Source organism: Gigantopelta aegis, chromosome 8 (assembly GCF_016097555.1).
Source record: "Gigantopelta aegis isolate Gae_Host chromosome 8, Gae_host_genome, whole genome shotgun sequence".
NCBI lineage: Eukaryota > Metazoa > Mollusca > Gastropoda > Neomphalida > Peltospiridae > Gigantopelta > Gigantopelta aegis.
Genome location: NC_054706.1, coordinates 20,748,285 through 20,767,487, shown reverse-complemented (window position 1 = coordinate 20,767,487; position 19,203 = coordinate 20,748,285). Strand labels below are relative to the sequence as shown.

The window sequence follows — 19,203 nt, the reverse complement described above, 5'->3', positions numbered from 1 at the left end:
GACAGTGTAAGAATTTGGAATTAAAGTTCATGTTACGTTTTTGTGTTTGGCCGTTTCTTGGAAATTTTTACTGTTTTGTTACTAAAAACTTGACACCCATACAAACCATGGATAAAAGAACGTCACTACGTCGAAGGTGAGGGTCGTGTAATCAGTGTGATATATAAGAAGTATTGCACTTCTGTGCACTAGTTAGTTGTACCTAATTCTGTACAGGATTTTTCCTTCAGATTTATCAGTTTTTAAACTAAACTAAAATATATCATTCTCATTTGTAAAGCTTATTTAGATACCTTTGGGCAGTGGACTCTGTAAAAGGTCTGGGGGCAGGTGTGTGTGTCTGTGGTCCAGAGTGTGTGTCTGTGGTCCAGAGTGTGTGTCTGTGGTCCAGATAGTTGTTACTCTCTATTGTGTAATAATTAAGAAAAAGAATTTGCCCCCAAGCCCACAAATAAGTTAAACCGATTTGACACTTGATTATTCTTGTAGTTCAGTGTAAATGCCAATACACTGGTATCACATCTTGATTTTAATCAGTTTAGACATTGTTGATGACTATAGGAAGGAAGCTAGGTTGGACGTAAAATTCACAATCGGTATTGACCAAACAATCATTATTTTGAATGTTGGTAAATCTGTATTAGGACCACTCCACTATTAAGACCAGTTTTAGTATTTACCAGACAATCATCATTTTGAATGTTGGTAACTCTGCATTAGGACTACATTAGCCTATATAGTTTGTTTTGTTCAACGACACCACTAGAGCACATTGATTTATTAATCATCAGCTATTGGATGTCAAACATATGGTCATTTTTGACAGTCATAGAGAGGAAACTCGCAACATTTTTCCATTAGTAGCAATTGCTCCATCCCACAGACAGGATAGCACATACCACTGCCTTTGATATACCAGTCATGGTGCACTGGCTGTGACTAGCCCAATGGGCCCACCGATGGGGATCGATCCCAGACCGACCATGCAAGCAAGCCCTTTACCACTGGGCTACGTCCCACCCTTGCCTATATACCGGTAAATGCAGTTATGGTGTGCTTCAGCTTGTAAGATTGTAATTGGTAAACTGTGCATTTCCAGGGATCCCAGCGAGTCGCAGGCATTAACAACAGCCAGACCGGGAACCAGTCTACAGATGAGACGCCCAATGAGTGTGAGGCCCACACAGAAACCAAAAGGCCGTTTAGCTCCCCTTGCGATTGACAGGTCAAAAACTCCCAATGGTGTAAGTACACAGACATGTAATTGTTTTGAGGGGTTTTTTTTTTTCATTTATAAATTTATTTGTTTTCCATATTGTCATGTAGGTAAGGATTTAATCCTTTTTTCCAGTTTGCAAAAAAACAACAACCCCACAACTTAATAAAAGTTACATTTCAAGAATATATATTGTATAAAAGAATTTACTGAATAGCTAATTCATCAGTAAGTCAACTGTTTGGTTATTTTTGTCACATTCTTATAAATAAAGAATAATTTGAAATTTGCTATTAAACTGTAAATCTTATTAAAGACAATAGATCAAATTGTTATCAGTTATTTTTTTATTCATCTTAGACCTTGTGGAGAAGTCTTAAAATATTTAATCTATACTGACATCCAAAAGAAACTAGTCTAATACTCTAAGACTACTGATGAAAAACCAAAATATGTTGCATGTCTAAAATATATATATATATATATATTCATGAGAGTGGTGTTTTGGCATGTTGGGAAGAGGATTTCATTCCATAAAAGCAGAAACATATTTAACCACCATTTTATTTCCATTATCCAAATTATACAGGAAATTAAATCAATTTGTCTTGGTATAGTTTCTTTGGGAAGTCAGTATACAGGTAGATGTATGAAATGATTTTAAACTAAAAATAGGTTTTTTTATGAAACCTCTTTGTTTTAGATTATGATATTTTGAAATTGTTGTTGACTGAATTAAACAGAGGATATTTAAGGTAATTTTTCACTAAATTGTACCATATATTATTATTGTATTTTTTAAAATATTTTTTTTGGTGACAGGAGGATGAACGAAACACGCAAATAGCCAACGATGCTTTACTGGTTAAGAAAATAATGCCAAACAGCATGAATCGTCCAGGCTCACCACCCCCCAGTTCTGCATTCCACCGAAATGGAGCTCTTCCACCTCTGGAAATGCTAGATCCATCTACGGTAAGAATTTTAACACTCGTTATGTCCATCAGGGTTGGGGAAAAATAAAATTGTCAATCGGTCCTGCTTGATGTCATCATTAATGGGGGGGGGAGGGGGGGGGAGGGAAACAAAAGAAAGGAATAAAAAATAAAACTTTTTTTTTATCACATCAGTGGGGAAAAAAAAAACCCCACAAATTGTATATATTTTACATAATGGAATAAATAATATAAAAAAGGAATAAAAGTTATGAATTTAAATCCCATATATGTATAAAAAGTACAAGTATTCAGTACTGTGTCCTGAAAATTAATAAAAGATTGCACCGTTGAAGCGTTTGACAGCCTGAGCTAGCACATGTTTAGACAAAGAGATTAATAACGTCATCACTGATTGGACGAAATTTGACCTCTTGTGATAACCAGTACATGTAGCTGTTCTGCTTACTCCCACTTGTTAACAAAAAAGTGGAAACCTTTTGTTAATTTTAAAATCCTTTATAATTATTGGATAGACTACATTGAACAGTCAACAATAAATACATTTATAGATTATTTCAGTATATTTTATGCTATTTCAAGCAGTTTGTATTGCACAAAAGGCTCTTGCTTCGGACTGGGACACTCGACCCGACAAAGCTCCGTACATAGGTGTTGACAGGTGTTGACTGTAACCAGTTGCAAACTCTGGGTCCTTTGTTTTAATTGGAGTGTAATACCGTGATGGCTCTCTCACCAAGAATGGTGTTATTGTTAACGTCTGTTTAATCTCTTGACCGGCTCAGCAACTTTGACAAAATTAATGTCTAGCCTAGTGGCTGTGGATTGACACTACTGTAGGTCCGACTTCACTGTCTTCAGTGACTGACGATATATACTTAGGCAGACTTCAAAATCACAGACGTCTTGCCACTAGCCATATTGACAACTATTTATTTATTATTTTAAATCATGCATGAGATACCGATGTCTGGGCAGGCCGGTCCACTTGATGGATAAGAATTTGTTCCAATAATAGAAATGGACAGGTGCTTCGGACCGACAAGAATGACAAAAGTGGGACCGGCAAACACACGTTTTAAAAAAATAATTTCGGTCTCAGAGATCGAGAATCGGTCCCAGACCGGGAGAAAAGGGCTTTTCCCCACCCCTGATGTCCATACATTTTAATTCAGGTCCACACTTTCAGACTTTTAACACAATTTCCTATACATAGCTGTTACTATATGGATATTTGCCACCTTCAGTGAAAAGTTTAGTCCCTTAGGTCAAATATTGTTAACATAGCATCAGATTAAAAATTGTAAATTTAAACAAATTCAACACCAAAAGCTAAGTATATAGTCACCAAAAACCGATAACCATACTGCAAATGGAATTGCCTAAAAAGTATGGGCATCACTATAATTTTAATATTTCACACTCATTACTGTATGGATATTTGCCACATTTGAGGAAAATTGTAGGCCCATAGGTCAGTTATTGTTAAAAAAAAAAAGTAACATTCAAAATAGTACATTAAAAAATGGGACACCAAATCTAAGTAAAATTAGCCACCCATCTGAACACAGAAAGAATATGTGCCAGTATTATTAGCATCTGATGGTATGTTGATGCATTATTTACCAATACCATATGTCATGACATGACCTAGTACATTTGTATTAATTTTTGTTTAATGGTGTGGAGACAATATAGCCACTTAATTATGTTACTAGCATGTAGAGGATCATAACTGCTTAAAAAAAATTAAAACGTTATGTAGCAAATAACCTGTAACCCCTAAAATGGTAATGGACATTATTAACTGACCTGGTTTATTATTGTAAATAATTCTGTAATGTTATTAAGTAGACTGGTTATCGTGGGTGGTCGTTTTTGCTACTATTATAGTATGCATTTTTTTGTTTTTGATTTTTGTAGAGGAAAAAATACTTTAATCCCATTTCATTCCGTTAATATTATATTATCAGGGCATTTATGTTGTTTTACAAGTCAGACTGATCAAAGCGAATCACTTTGCCTTAAATTAATGAGTTTGTTTACTCTAGGCATACAGGAGTAGTTTACAGGAGGTGATGTCACTTACCTTGCAAGCTAGAGTACTGGAGGTGATGAAAAAGAAACAAAATGGCTGCCCCCAATTAGCAGGAATAATCATGGGTTTTTTTTATTAGTTTAGAATTACCATTTTCATTTGTTAAGTGTCAGTCTGTGTTGGTGTTCCGGGTATGCATCTTTCCAACACACAAGGCTCATATTTGACCTGATTGTCCCGGCAAAGGCAAAGTACCATGGGTCACAAAGTTTGTTTTTGTCTAATCTGGATTTCATTTGTCATTTATTTCTAGCAAATCTCCCTATGGCTAACATATATACAAATGTAGATGAGGTTGAGTGAATTGGAAATAAATAAAAATAACATAATAAAAGTACGGGGCTGGTAAGACTTGTAGATGAAAAAAAAAAAAAACCTCAAATATATTAAGTGAAACTGTGTTATTTTTTTTTCAGAGAAAATACAGAGCTAGTAGTGCTATAGATAACAAAGATATCCGAGCCAATAACTTCCGAGAACGTGCCAGTCTGGCTATAGATCCACGACCCAGCACAACATTTGAAGTCCGGGTAAGTCCCAATTTAGAATTTTTTTTTTTTTTATCCCACTGCCCACTTTCCTTTTACTCCTTTTGATTCCATCTCATTTCTTCCCGATCTGGCAAATCCTATCTTTCAACTTTTTTTGCTGTCCACCTCCACATCCCAGTCCTTGTCTCTCCAACCGCGACAGGTGCCTATCCCTTAATGGATTGATACTTCACGTCCCAACCTGTGGATCACGACTGGTACATGAAAGGTTGTGGAATGTACTGTCGTGTATAATGGAAAGGGTGAAAGGGCAGGACATAACCCAGTGGTAGAGAGCTTGCGTGATGCTCAGTCGGTCTACGATCGATCTCTCTTAATGGGCCCATTGGGCTGTTTCTCATCCCAGCCATTGCTATTCTATCTGTGGGATGGTGCATGTAAAAGATCCCTTGCTACTAATGAAAAAAATATATACCAGGTATTCTGTCTAAGACTATATTTCAAATTTGCCAAATATTTGACATCCAATAGCTGATGATTGATTAATAAATCAATGTGTTCTGGTAATGTTAAACAAAACAAAACTGACTTCAATGGAAAGTGTATATAAAAGATCCCTAGCTGCTTTATCATCAGGATTAGCTTATGTGGCAGAAGCAGGTTTCTTCTTTTTCTCATTGTTGACCCATTGTTGAAACTACCACATGTTACACTCCAAGTAGTTATAGTTTAAAATGTGCTGAGATGTCATTAAACTTTGCTTTATTGAGTACTCAGTCTGGTAATGTTATTTGCTCTGCTTATTCTCTGCATGATCGCAAATATTACAGGCAAATTCAGGTTGTGTGTGTGAGAGAGACTTTGCAAACAATTGACTAGATTCCATTGTATATAATATCCTTTCTCATCCAATTACCATTAATTCATACAGAATTAGTTCAGAGAGCAGTCAAAAGAGCTGTTTTCTGAACATCATTTGGCCTGGGATACTCAGTCTAATCATTTAATTTGTCCTACTCCAAAAATTAGTTATTCAAAAAAACTGAAGGAGTCATGGTGACCAGATTTTGAAAAATTAGTTGTGATATATATATATATATATATATATATATATATATATAAAATATATATATATATATATATATATATATATATATATATATATATATATTATATACATAGCAATGAAATATATAGATCTACGGAAAAGTGAAATCCGATGAAAAGTCATATTTTCACTGTATTTTAGCTACAGTAAAAATATAGAAATCGTATTTACTTTTTTGTAAAAGTTCATAATTAAATTATCTCCCTTTGTCTCGTTTCTTCATATTTAAGTTTGATGATTACCAATGCATCTGATCGTATTTGAAAAAAAAAAAAAAATGTAATTTAAACAACTACCTATACGATAAAATATCTAAAACGAATTGAATATGAAGCTAAATAATGATGACACAGTGTCTTGTCATTGAGTGTAAGTTAAATTTTAATGGCATTCGATTTGTTTTGTTTTTTTGGATTTATTTTGAGGATCGTTTTGTCAGGTATGTTGCACAGCAGTATTATTAATAAAGGTAATTAAATTAAATAAAGATAATTTTTATTCAGATTTCTTTTAAAAAGTCTATGGTCAAGTAAATTTTCTGGAAAAGTTCCATCGGAAGAAATATATCATGGCGTTACGTGTTTTCGATAGGAAAAGCGAAAGATATTGTCAAAAATTAGGAATTTAGATGTATATAATAAATAGACTATTTCATGGTGGGTTTTTTCAAATGCAACTTTTATGTTAACTCGTGATGTGTGAAAACCATATTTTATGTTAACTCGTGATGTGTGAAAACCATATTTTATGTTAACTCGTGATGTGTGAAAACCATATTTTATGTTAACTCGTGATGTGTGAAAACCATATTTTATGTTAACTTGTGATGTGTTAAACCATATTTTATGTTAACTCGTGATGTGTGAAAACCATATTTTATGTTAACTTGTGATGTGTTAAACCATATTTTATGTTAACTCGTGATGTGTTAAACCATATTTTATGTTAACTCGTGATGTGTGAAAACCATATTTTATGTTAACTCGTGATGTGTGAAAACCATATTTTATGTTAACTCGTGATGTGTTAAACCATATTTTATGTTAACTCGTGATGTGTGAAAACCATATTTTATGTTAACTCGTGATGTGTGAAAACCATATTTTATGTTAACTCATGATGTGTTAAACCATATTTTCACACATCACTCATTGACATAAAAATCGTATTTAAAAAAAATCATGAAATAACCTCTATATATTTGGGTTCCACAATTTGAGATGACTGCCAGGGCTAGGGTTTAATGTAATTTTTTATACCAAATATTTAACAATTGTTTTTGTTAAATTGAGGAAATATATTGAATTTGGGTTTCAAACCAAATAGCAAGCCAAAACAAATCTGTCCTGATAAGAAAAAAAGAGTCCTGCTATGAATAAGACAGCATGGGGTGAGGGGAGGAGTTGGAATAGTGTGTGAAAAACTAGGACCTCTGTGATATATTTTAAACCATTGTGGAATTACAGTGTAACAGAATGATGAGCTAAGTGGCAGACAAGATAATCGTACATACATCTTTATCTCTTTATCTGGAACAAATTATCTGCAATTTATTTCGTACTTTTAACAGGTGAATTTGTATTTCATGAGCAAGGTCTAAAAATTGACAGATTTTTTGCTTTTCACATGACGCTATTTTAAGCCAACCTCATCACAATGCAGGCTGGTATGCTGCATTTGATAGCGACTGTGTAATTTAGTCTTTCTGTATGAAAGTTCTCAACAAATAAGTAGGGATCTAATTAACTAAACTCTCGCAATGCAATGGTAAAAGACTTGCAAAGAGGATGCTTTGGAAGGGAAGGGAACTATTTTAACGTGCCCACATCCTTACGGTTCAGGCACGCCAACCATGGATTCAGGTACTGACCTAGCCAGTTCGCGATTCCATGGCTGGAGGGGGGAAGGGGAAAGGGATGCTTTGGTGTCTAGCAGAGCCCAAGAGATCTTTATGAATTTGGCCCCTGCTTTAAAACAGTCACTTAGTGCTGTTCATTCTTAGTCATTGGTTAAATCAATTGATTGAATTAGTCTTGCTTGTTTAGATAGTTGTTCAGTTTACACTTGTGTTTTGTTTCAGTCCGACATGCAGTTTGTTGGGATTGGCCGCCGGTCCTCCACTCCGTTAGGGCAGTATAGTCAAAACACAAGAAATCAGTTTCTTGGTAAGTCTTATTTGTTGTTGTTGTTGTTGTTGTTGTCAAGCCCTACTCTAGGCAGCAAAATGGATTTTTTGTTTTTTTGCTGAAAGTCTTCTCAAGTCGCCAAGTTATTATTAGTAGTGAGACGTCAAAGTCAGCATAATATTTTGAATCTAACCCAATTTCAAAAACAAAATCACACGAGATGTGAAGTCACCAACTTGTTAAGTGTCATAGCTCACTTAACTCCTTGTTGGTCCCTTGTTTTACTTTGGCTCCAGTTTTAGGCCAGATTTATTGCAGTAATGCCAGAAAATACAAATTAATTGTTTCATTTTAACATAACATTAATGATCAGTTACTTAATACTATTGCATTTAATGAAAATATTAAATGATTTTGATTATATTATTGGAAGTATAGTAGTATTAATTTTGATAACGGAATATTACGATTCAAACCAAGTGTGTAATTCTTAACATTTCTGAATGATCGTGGTAAATGATGAAACACAAGAAAGGTAAAGATACATGTTAACTTCGTCTGTTTTGATCACATTTTTCCCCTTTCTCCTGGGAAGGGAGAAATCACTACTACTACTTTTTTAATGCTAGATTAGGGCCTGAGTTGTTATCACTGATGGTACATAATTCTTATCCCTGTTTACGGACACCAGATTGTTTGGTATTATGCAAGAAATTTATCGATTGACTGATTGCGTGTTCATTGCACGACTCATATATCAAAGGCTGTGATATCCTGTTTGTTGGATGGTTCATGTATTTGTGACATTTATTTTCATGTTTGAAACTATTCTAAATAAGGTTAACATCTAAAGAACAATCATTTTTTTTTCATGCCCAGATGAACATAAAAGAAATAACAGACAATCCTTATAATTAAATTTGAAACATACCTATTAATAATAACACTAAAAGTTGACATTTTATTTTATTTTATTTTTTGTTTGTTCTTTATCAATAACACCCAATAAGACAAAGTACAAATACGATGTTCCCTGACTTTGTTTTTACATTCAATAAGAAATCAACAAACTTGCATTCTACGGTTGGACCAATGGGATGACGTTAAATTGTTATGAAAGTAATTTTTAATATTGAAAAAACAAAAAAGACCTGCAAATATTGAAAAAAGCAAAGAAGTTAAAAATAAAGAAATTAGAGCTTAAAAAAAGGGGGGGGGGGGATAATTGTGATTTTTAAGAGTCATCATGGTTAGATGAATGAATATTTTTTTCTCTTAAAATGTTGGTTTTATTTGTGACGTTGCAGGGAATAAAACTCTTGGTATTACGGGTAGCAGAGTGACTGGGTCGCAGCCACCAGACATTGTAGAAGACCACGAGGGACCCATGGAAGGCCAGGTCCATCCACACTGGAGTAAGTAGCAGGATTTATTTGTTCCATTTGAAGGTTTCTGTGTTTTTAAAGGACCAGGGCCAGTGTTTGTAAAAACTTCAGTCTTCCTTTAACTGTGTCACACACACACACATGTATTCAGTTAGAATGTGTTATCATAATCTTAAAGTCTCTGATGTTAGTGACTTGAGTCTAGACTAAGATTTATAAGCACAAGGCCTGATAGAGGGTTGTTGGCTATAAAATGGGGATAGCGTGCATCGGTTGGCCTATCTCGAGGCGGGACATGGCCTAGTGGGCTCACCTGATGTGCTGTCAGTCTAGGATCGATCCCCATTGATAGCCCCATTAGGCTATTTCTTGTTCCAGTCGATGATCCACAACTGGTGTAACAAAGGCCATGGTATGTACTATCCAGTCTGAGGCGCAGCATATAAAAGATCCCTTGCTGTTAATTGGAAAGAGTGGCCCATGGGGTGGCGGCAGTGGACTTCCTCTCTCCATCTGTGTGGGCCTTAACCATTTGTCTAATGCCATATTTATACTGTAATTAAAATGTCTTGAGTGCATTATTAAATAAAACATTTCTTTGTTCTTTGGGGCGATACGTAGTCCAGTGGTAAAGCGTTTGCTTGATGCATGGTTGGTTTGAGATCGATCCCCGTCAGTGGGCCCATTGGGCTATTTCTCACTCCAGTCAGTGCACCACGACTGGTACATCACAGGCCGTGGTATGTGCTATCCTGTCTATGGGATGGTGCGCATAAAAGATCCCTTGCTGTTAATTGAAAAGAGTAGCCTATGAAGTGGCGACAGTGGGTTTCCTTCCTCAATATCTTTGTGGTCCTTAACCATATGTCCAATGCCATATAACCGTAAATAAAATGTGTTGAGTGTGTCGTTAAATAAACAATTTCCTTTCTTCCTTCTTTGTTCTTTCGTCCTTGTAAGATGTGAAATTTGTCACATCAAAAACTAGTTTTTAAGTTCTCAATTCATAAATAAATGTGTATGTCATTAGGACATTAGTACATGTTAAATGAGCTTATCCATTTATTTGACTGAAGATTGTTTGAATTTTGTTTATCGCCTTACTAAGACATATTTGTAATGGAAGCATTGTGGTTGTTTTCAGCAAAAGTATCTCGATGGAATGTGGATGATAAATAGTACAAGTCAGCATATCTTCTTCTTTTTTATTAACCAAAGGTGTTTTTTGTCTTCTGTTTCTACTAACAGTGTTCTTCTATGCACTTCTTTTCATTATTTTTAAATTTTATTATTTTTATTTATTTTATTTTATTAGTTATTGAAAACAAACAAATATTTATCTCTTGTTAATATTTTCATTAAATATTTGAAATTGTCTTTTTTTTTTAATTCTATTTTCAGTTGATGAAAGAAACAATTTTTGTTAAAAAAAAATTCTACATGAAATATAATGTCCTTATTTATTCATGTTTTGAAATTGATTTTGTTCAGTTTTTACTGCCATTTTGTTTTCATTTATCGAGAAGAACAATACATTTGAATTAATGTTTTCATCTCATTTTTATTGATTTTTTTATTATTAATTGTTCATTTCAGATTAAAAATTATTTTTGATTAATTTTGCTTTTATTTAATGAAAAAATCTCAATATTTTAAGGATGATTTGATCGTCTGTAGTAGATTGTTGCATTATGAATAAAGGAACTTAAATTCTTTTTACTGCTGTCATTTCAGTTGTGTGTCATTCATTAGATCTTTTGGCACTGTTTGGTGTGCTGAGCACTGTTTGCATCTATCCATTTCAGTTTATTTTTGTGCTGAAATCCAAATAGGTTCAAGTACACTGTTCTGGGCACATACCTCAGCCATCTGGGCTGTCTGTTCGGGTCAAGGGTCAAGTGGTTAGTGAAAGATAAGTCTGTGTAGAGGTTTTGCACATTGCTTCTGAGTCTGGGAAACGTGTGGGTTTGAGCTGTTAATCGAAAAGAGTAGCCCATGAAGTGGGTCAAATGAAGTGGCGACAGCGGGTTTCCTCTCTCAATATATGTGTAGTCCTCAACCATATGTCTGACACCATATAACCGTAAATAAAATGTGTTGAGTGTGTCGTTAAATAAAACATTTCCTTCCTTCCTTGTAAACGAAAGTCTGTGATAGCCACCAGTATATCATTAATAAGATATTTCTTATTTCTTCTTTTTTCCCCTTATTTTAAAATATTTCCTCTTATATTTCAGCTTCAAATCCATCGGGGATGAAATCGTACCGCAGAGGTCGAACATCCAGTTCCCTGGTCCCCACGTGATTCTGCTGAATCTGTGCCGGTCCCCACGTGATTCTGCTATATCTGTGCCGGTCCCCACATGATTCTGCTGAATCTATGCCGGTCCCCATGTGATTCTGCTCTATCTGTGCCGGTTCCCACGTGACTCTGCTGAATGTGTACCTGGGCACTATAAGAGTTGTTAGTGCGCATTTGTTGTAAGATGATATCATGTGTATGCAGCTGACAGTGAAACTGTGTTTAGAGTGCTAGTCTTATTGTAAAGAACATTCATGGATACAGGAAACACTTACCTCAAAGAAAAAACTAAACAATTCATCTACCTTTTGTTCTCAGAGATGAGTATTGACCGTTTGATGTCAAAACAGTTATTGGACATCTTGATGTCAAAACAGGATGTTAAAACATTTATTGGACATCTTGATGTCAAAACAGTTATTGGACATATTGATGTCAAAACAGTTATTGGACATCTTGATGTCAAAACATTTATTGGACATCTTGATGTCAAAACAGTGATTGGACATCTTGATGTCAAAACAGTGATTGGAAATTTTGATGTCAAAACAGTGATTGGACATTTTGATGTACCGGTAAAAAGAAAAAAGCTGTATTGCAATTGTTTAGCTTTTGCTGCCTTAAAGAAAACAGGATTGCATTCAGTTACAGCAAGCAATGCTAACATTCGCAAACAATTTGATTTGTTCCTGATGTGGTCATTCTGTTTAACATGGAGATAGAAAACCAGACTAGCAAGAATTGTTTTTCTTTTTGCTATATCTGGCTGGACTAAGCCCAGTTGTTCATCTATTGGTGTCTCGTGGAAACTGTTCTCTACATTTTGATGTCTTGAAGAAATTAAAGAAAACAGTTTTAATACCAAATAAAACAGTTGGCTGTCGTTCTTGTGTCTCAAAACATTGTCTACTGTTTGATGTCAAACAAAAACCATTGTTTGAGATCTCGATGAACAGAACATTGAACTTACTAGAACTTGTGAATATTAGACACATATTAAACAAGCAAGAGTAGTCCAGTGATGAAATCTTTATTCTGAAGTCAACAATTGGGTTGATTTGGACGTTTAAAATGCCATTTACTTTATTCTGAAGTCAACAGTTGGGTTGATTTGGACGTTTAAAATGCCATTTACTTTATTCTGAAGTAAAAACAGGCAGGTCAACTTGGAATTTTAAAAAGCTGTTTACTTTATTCTGAGGTCAAAATAAACATGCTGTCTTGGACTTATAAAAAGCTGTTTACTTTATTCTGAGGTCAAAATAAACACGATCCCCCTCCAAACCTCCCCCGAAGTTCCCTTGGCATTCCATCTCATGTCACTGGGGCTCCCCTAAATGGATTTTCTGGATCCGCCACTGGACCTTCAACAACCTACCATGGTCATATCCAAGTGAGGTGCAAAGATGACTGTTATGGGCACCATCTTAAACATTACCAAAGACCTTCCATCCATACCAACATTTGTTAAAAGCTGACCAGTCTAAATATTGGATACTTGTGAGATGAAATGAGTCAACTCAACCTTGTTTATTATGCTGTCTATTCAAAGAAGACTGCAAGAACCCTTGTAACAGCTACTGGGATAATAGATTTGCAAATCCTCCTGTGAATGGCAGTCAACTTGTCATCTCTTTAAATGGAAAATTATCAACAGCAAGGTGGTTTTTCAGAACAATTTTATTTATAACAATTACAGTAATTAGCCACAGCACTGATTGCCCACAAGACAGTAACACTGATCGACTAATTAGGAACAGACTTTTGTACATCTTTAATTAATAGTGCCATTGCACAAAGAAACATTTTAAGTAAGCTTATATATGTGTGACCACACACGAAGAGGAATAAGTAAGTAAGCTTATATATGTGTGACCACACACGAAGAGGAATAAGTAAGTAAGTATATACTGGAATTGCTATGTCAGTGTTTAGAAAGATGATAAGGACAAATGAATTGTGCAGGAAGACTAAAATGAAAAAAACATAACTAAACATTTTCTGGTTCTAGGCAAGAAGGCAGATTTGGCTTTATCACACTGATATAGCCATGGTGTTTTATTGGTATGTGTGTTGGGGGAGGCACCCAAACAAATTCCTACCACAGTAAGTCCTGTTAGGATTGTAAGACCGGCCAATATATTAAATGGACGAAAAACAATGTGATATGAGGAGGGCGATGGTCTCTGTGATCGAAGGTGCCTGACCCCCTTGGAGGAGACTTCTGAACAGTAATCTTTATATTTATCTGGCCCTTACGACAGGTGAAATCGGGATAAGAAGAAAATGTTCCAAGTTATCATTAGTTTAAATAGACCAGCTCAGCTGAGGATTCAGCTCTTTAATACACAGGTAATAATCTTGACTACTAAGTCCACCTATATTGCCATGTTATACCACAACAGACTTACTGAAAGAAGTAAAATTACAGTTGTGCTTTTAGATTTGAGATTTCCGCTTGCAAGATTGTGGTCGGCAAAGATTGTGGTCTGTGGTCAGCAAAGATTGTGGTCTGTGGTCAGCAAAGATTGTGGTCGGCAAATTGTGGTTGGCCGAGGACAACTGTTCAGAAATATGATTAACAAATTAATGTTGGTGTTGTCACTTTCTGCTAATTCTTAACACACAGGCTGAGCTGAAAATGTTGGTTATGAAAGCAGATTTATTGAACTATATTTTATTTGTGACTTAAAGCGACAACAGAATCATGGATGAAGATGCAGATACAGTAACACCACTGTGTTTAGCTGTGTGTGTGTGTGAGCGAGTGTGTGAATACCTCAGACTAGGAAACATGCTGTTCAGGAAACCAATATCGCACTGTATAAAAGGCTGGATGGTTTCTATATAGACTAAATATTCTTGAAAACAAGTTTTGAATTAGAAACTAGAACATTACGACCACCTACCTCAATTCCGAGGGAAGACTTTCTATAATTAGGACTGAACTAAAATTACATTTAATGAAATGGTTTCCGTGATTTTGTAACATGTACATATATATATGTACTGACATGTATATATATACATATACACTAATGACAGCTGTTTTAAATGAGATGCCTTTCTATGATGGATATTATCAAGTTACTGTGATAAATATTTTTTAATAATGTTGTTGTGATCATGTTACATAGCCATGTTGTTTCTCTGTGTTCTTCTGTAGTAGGCCATACCCTGTATGTGATATCTATATATATTATAACTTTGTTAACACAGACAGTAATTTAATGTAATTTTTTATATTATTATTGATTTATTTTAACAGATTTACCAAACTACATGTATTCTAAAAATAAAAAAAATAAAAAAATCATCATTATGTGCTGCAATCTGACAGACTAGTAAATCTAAATTCGCCATGGTTCATATTATGTTCATTCAGTACTATAACTGATTTTTATTTTTGACTGGCCATCGCACAAAGATCCAATTTTGAACTGCCATTTTGATTTCCATTGTTTTGGAAAAGATGTAGCAAAATTTCCATGTCATTGATCACCATGTTTTAAAATAATTTATGCAAAAAATTTCAATTAATTAAAAAAAAAAAAAAATCTTTAAAATATCAAATATATCAATCAATTTACTGTTAAAATAGTCAGGTTACAGCAAAGTCATCTTTTCAAGCCTAGTATCCAGTTCAGGGGTCAAAACAGCCCTATCCCAGCTGCCTCACCCAAGCAAATTTTCTCCTTTTTTTCCAATATATTTTATAGGGTAGCATGACTTGATCTCCTCATGAACATCACTAGCCACACTCTAGATCCCCTGCACATGTGCCCGCTATTCTGTACCACCTCCATACATGTATCTAACCCTGGCACACATAGCAGGGTTTTCTGATGTTGGAAGTATTAAACATCCTGCGTTACTATCAGTTTAAAAAAGTGATATATGTCCCTTGCATAATGGCACTGCTGACCTATCACAGCACAGTTAATATTTGACAAACCCAGTGAGATGCATTCGTAATAATCAAATAAAATGTTATGACAGCAATTTGACTTCAAAAGTTTATTAACTACAGTAGGTATATACAAAGTGATGTCATTTCATTATAGTGATGTCATTGAAGTTTTAAAATGTAATGTTTGTCAATACATCATGGCAAATAAATGGACATGGCCATTGTTTACTATAGCAACCAAAAAATAACGAGCAACGTGATTCTCTCAACCAAGTCTTAATTACTACTTACTAATTACTGCATCCAATGAAATTGAAGTACTTCTGACATCAGAAAATTGGGTTTTGGACTGGGCCAAACATCCAATCAAATGGCTAAAATTTTACACTACCAAACCCATATTTTAAAATTCTTATCCAGGAGACCAAAAAATGCTTATGCTGAAGTATTACATGGCCCATTGATTCTGTACAATGTATTTCTGAAAGGTGGGATGGGTTTTGGGGGTTTTTGGGTGAAATTCTGCTATGCACTAGTTACAATAGGACACTGTCTTGAGATCAACGGCTGTGGTATGTGCTGTCCTGTGTGATAAAGTATATATAAAAGATACCTTGCTACTAATGGGAAAATGTAGCGGGTTTCACCTGAAAACTCAGAATTATCAAATGTTTGATATCCAATCGCCGATAATTAATCAATGTGCTCTAGTGGTGTCATTAAACAAAGAGAATCTTTAATTGTCTTGAGCTTCTGTCTATGTTAGGAAATAACTAAAAACTTGCTTGATGTATAAAAATGTGTATTCAAAGCAAGAAGTTGTGTTTCAACTGGATGTACTTTACATTGTTTTTACAGGATCATGTACCTTTAATAGAATTAATAGTACACTGAGGAAACCTAGGTGAAAGGGTTAATCTATATAATATATACAAAATTAATTAAGGGCCAGTTGATGGTTTGGTCAGTTTTTGTCAAGTTTTGATCACAGAGAATTTTTAAGCGTTGAATGAGTAAATTTTGACAACTGAAGCAAGTTGTAAAACCATAAAACAAGTAAATTTTGACCACTCATGCAAGCTTGTAAAACAAAAAAATAAGTAATTTTTTTTTTTAAATACCAAGTAAATTTTGACCACTCATGCAAGCTTGTAAAACCAAAACAAAAAAAAGAGTAAATTTTGACCACTTATCTCACTGTTTAAGGGGAGCAATCACTGTAATTTTTAGTTTCCCTTAGCATGTGGATTTACGTGGTGTTGGCAGTGTAATGTCTTAAATGGCTCCCCATAGTCTAAGTCAGAGAAGCAATCAATCACTCACCTCAGTTTATTTTCACATCAAGGTCTGTTGGTCTATATATATATAAAGGAAAATGCACAAAATATCTACTAGCCCCTAATTAATTTTGTTGAGTATACTGTTGATCATTGTTGGTTTCCTCATGTCGATGTGTATGACAAAGTGGCAAAGTATATTTCTCTCATTCTTTTAAATGTTTACAATTTCAAACTTGAAAACGTTTTTTTCTGTCAAATTTCATGAAATTGTAAATGATTTTAAATCATAAATGGAGAAATGTCTTCACAATTAGTGCTTGTAAGGCCAGACTTGTAGACTTAGGTTGTTTTATTGAGTTCTGTAATGAGTTAAAGACTTAGTTATTGTTTAAATGCATTGTACTAAGACAAAAACGTTTAGCAATTTGGTAAATGTGCTTACATGAAAGAAAACTTTACTTTCAACGTGAAATCAGACACTGCATTGATGATGCATCATTTGTCAGTATAAGTACAGTAGTGGGAGATTTAAAAATACAAAATTAGCATTCTTGCTCTTCACTACAAATACAGTGAAACCCTCGTAAATCTGACCCTCATTTACATATTATAAGTAGTACAGAAGAGAACCTCTACACCAGACATGCCTTGAAACTGGACTTTGTTCGGTGGTGTCCGGTTTAGAGGGATTTAATTTACAAGTAAAAACCTAAGTAGTTACTGGGTTTTACAACTGAAAGAGATCTTTTATTTATATTTTTGCTATAATTCTGTGAAACAGGATTTGAAGATTCATAAATTGTTGCTTTGTATTTACACTAACGATTGTAGTTTATATTATATACTTAAGAACTGTACAGTTATTACGCAGTTTATTTGTGACATACAAGAAGAGAAAAATTATAAATTATTGCATAAATAGCATTGTTTCTCCACCTTTTAGTTCAGATGTTGTTACCTCTATTCCCCATCAATATTTTTGCTGTTTCTTTTTCAATAAAATCATGGTAACATTTTTGTCATTTCATAATTACAAAGAAAAAAAATCGTGATCATACAAATAAAAGTAAAAAAAATGAAATGAATGTGTTGTTGTTTCACCTAGAATAGAAAGCAGTATTTAGCAACACTCCAGCACATTTGGTGGAGAGAGAGAGAGGGGAGGGGAGAGGGAGAGAGAGAGAGAGAGAGGGGAGGGGAGAGAGAGAGAGAGGAGAGGAGGGAGGGAGACGAGAATAAGAAGAGAGCAAGCTGTTTCAAACATGCTACTTTACACAGTAACAGCGAGGGATCTTTTACATGGACATACCCTTTAAACACTAAGGCATATTTTTTTACTATTGGAGCCTTTTTGATAACTGAAATCATACTTTACTTAGATTTTATTGTTTAGATTATCCATTTCTGTACATTCGAAGTGTTTTTGGTCATCCTGGTGTTTTTAATATTACAAATATCACAAAATGCATTTCTCATATTTTTAAAAACGCATGTGTGTCTGAGAAGTAACAGTCATGGAGTTGAGTTTTAGTCTATTTTTAGAGGGTATTTCACCATTTCAAAGTCGCAGACTCATGTATCACTCAGTTGTAACTTTATCCAAATGTGTTACAAGTTTATAGATTAACTAAACAGTGCATTTTCATGGACTGAAACTAGGGTCTGTCCTTTTGAGCTATTTCTCGTTCCAGCCAGTGCACCACGACTGGTACATGTGTATATCCAACGCTGTGGGAGAGTACATACTACTAATGGAAGAATGTTGCTAGTTTCTTTACGAAACAATGTCAGAATTGCCAAATGTTTGACATCGAATAGCCGATGATAAATAAATGAATGTGCTCTAGTGGTGGTGTTAAACAAAACTAACAAACAGTTTGTTCCATCTACAACCCAAAATTCTCAGCCGAGTGCTCTAACTACTGAACTAATCTGTACCCTAGCTTGTGGTCAAAAGATGTATGGGGCACCTGTAAATCAAAGTACATATACTCCAATTATATATTATTGTTATAAAAATAAGCCTTAAATATTAAAAATGAGCCCTGAAAGTTTCCACTTTCTTCAGTTAATACTTTGAGGGATGTGTTGTACTATTCACAGTTTGGTTCAGGCACCACACCACCATTTTTCGGCTCATTACTTAATATTTTAAAATGGTTCCTCATAATAATTTTTTTTTAATAATATGGCTTTTGTTAAGTAGGTTGACCTATGTAGTAGGGTCTCCATGAATACTCGAGTACTTGGGCATGGGCTGATTGTAACAAGACTCGAGTCCGTTCACAGGACTCTAGTACCCGTGCAAGGAAGAGCACTCTCATTTAATTA

At 34.6% G+C, this 19,203-nt stretch overlaps 1 protein-coding gene across 5 annotated transcripts in view; it reads left to right on the top strand.

The window, feature by feature from the left end:
- Positions 1–17,953, top strand: part of LOC121378193 (protein FAM149B1-like) — a 125,193-nt gene extending 107,240 nt beyond the window's left edge. For 3 of the 5 annotated variants that reach the window (XM_041506271.1, XM_041506268.1, XM_041506267.1), the window contains exons 11-16: positions 1,100–1,244; positions 2,039–2,191; positions 4,687–4,800; positions 7,950–8,034; positions 9,303–9,410; positions 11,618–17,953. In XM_041506271.1, the coding sequence (XP_041362205.1) occupies positions 1,100–1,244; positions 2,039–2,191; positions 4,687–4,800; positions 7,950–8,034; positions 9,303–9,410; positions 11,618–11,685 (673 nt within the window). In that variant the 3' untranslated portion in view covers positions 11,686–17,953. Of the gene's footprint in view, positions 1–1,099; positions 1,245–2,038; positions 2,192–4,686; positions 4,801–7,949; positions 8,035–9,302; positions 9,411–10,524; positions 10,599–11,617 lie in introns of all 5 variants that reach the window. The other 2 variants (XM_041506270.1, XM_041506269.1) reach the window with 2 other exon arrangements.
- The last annotated feature ends 1,250 nt before the right edge of the window (positions 17,954–19,203 follow it).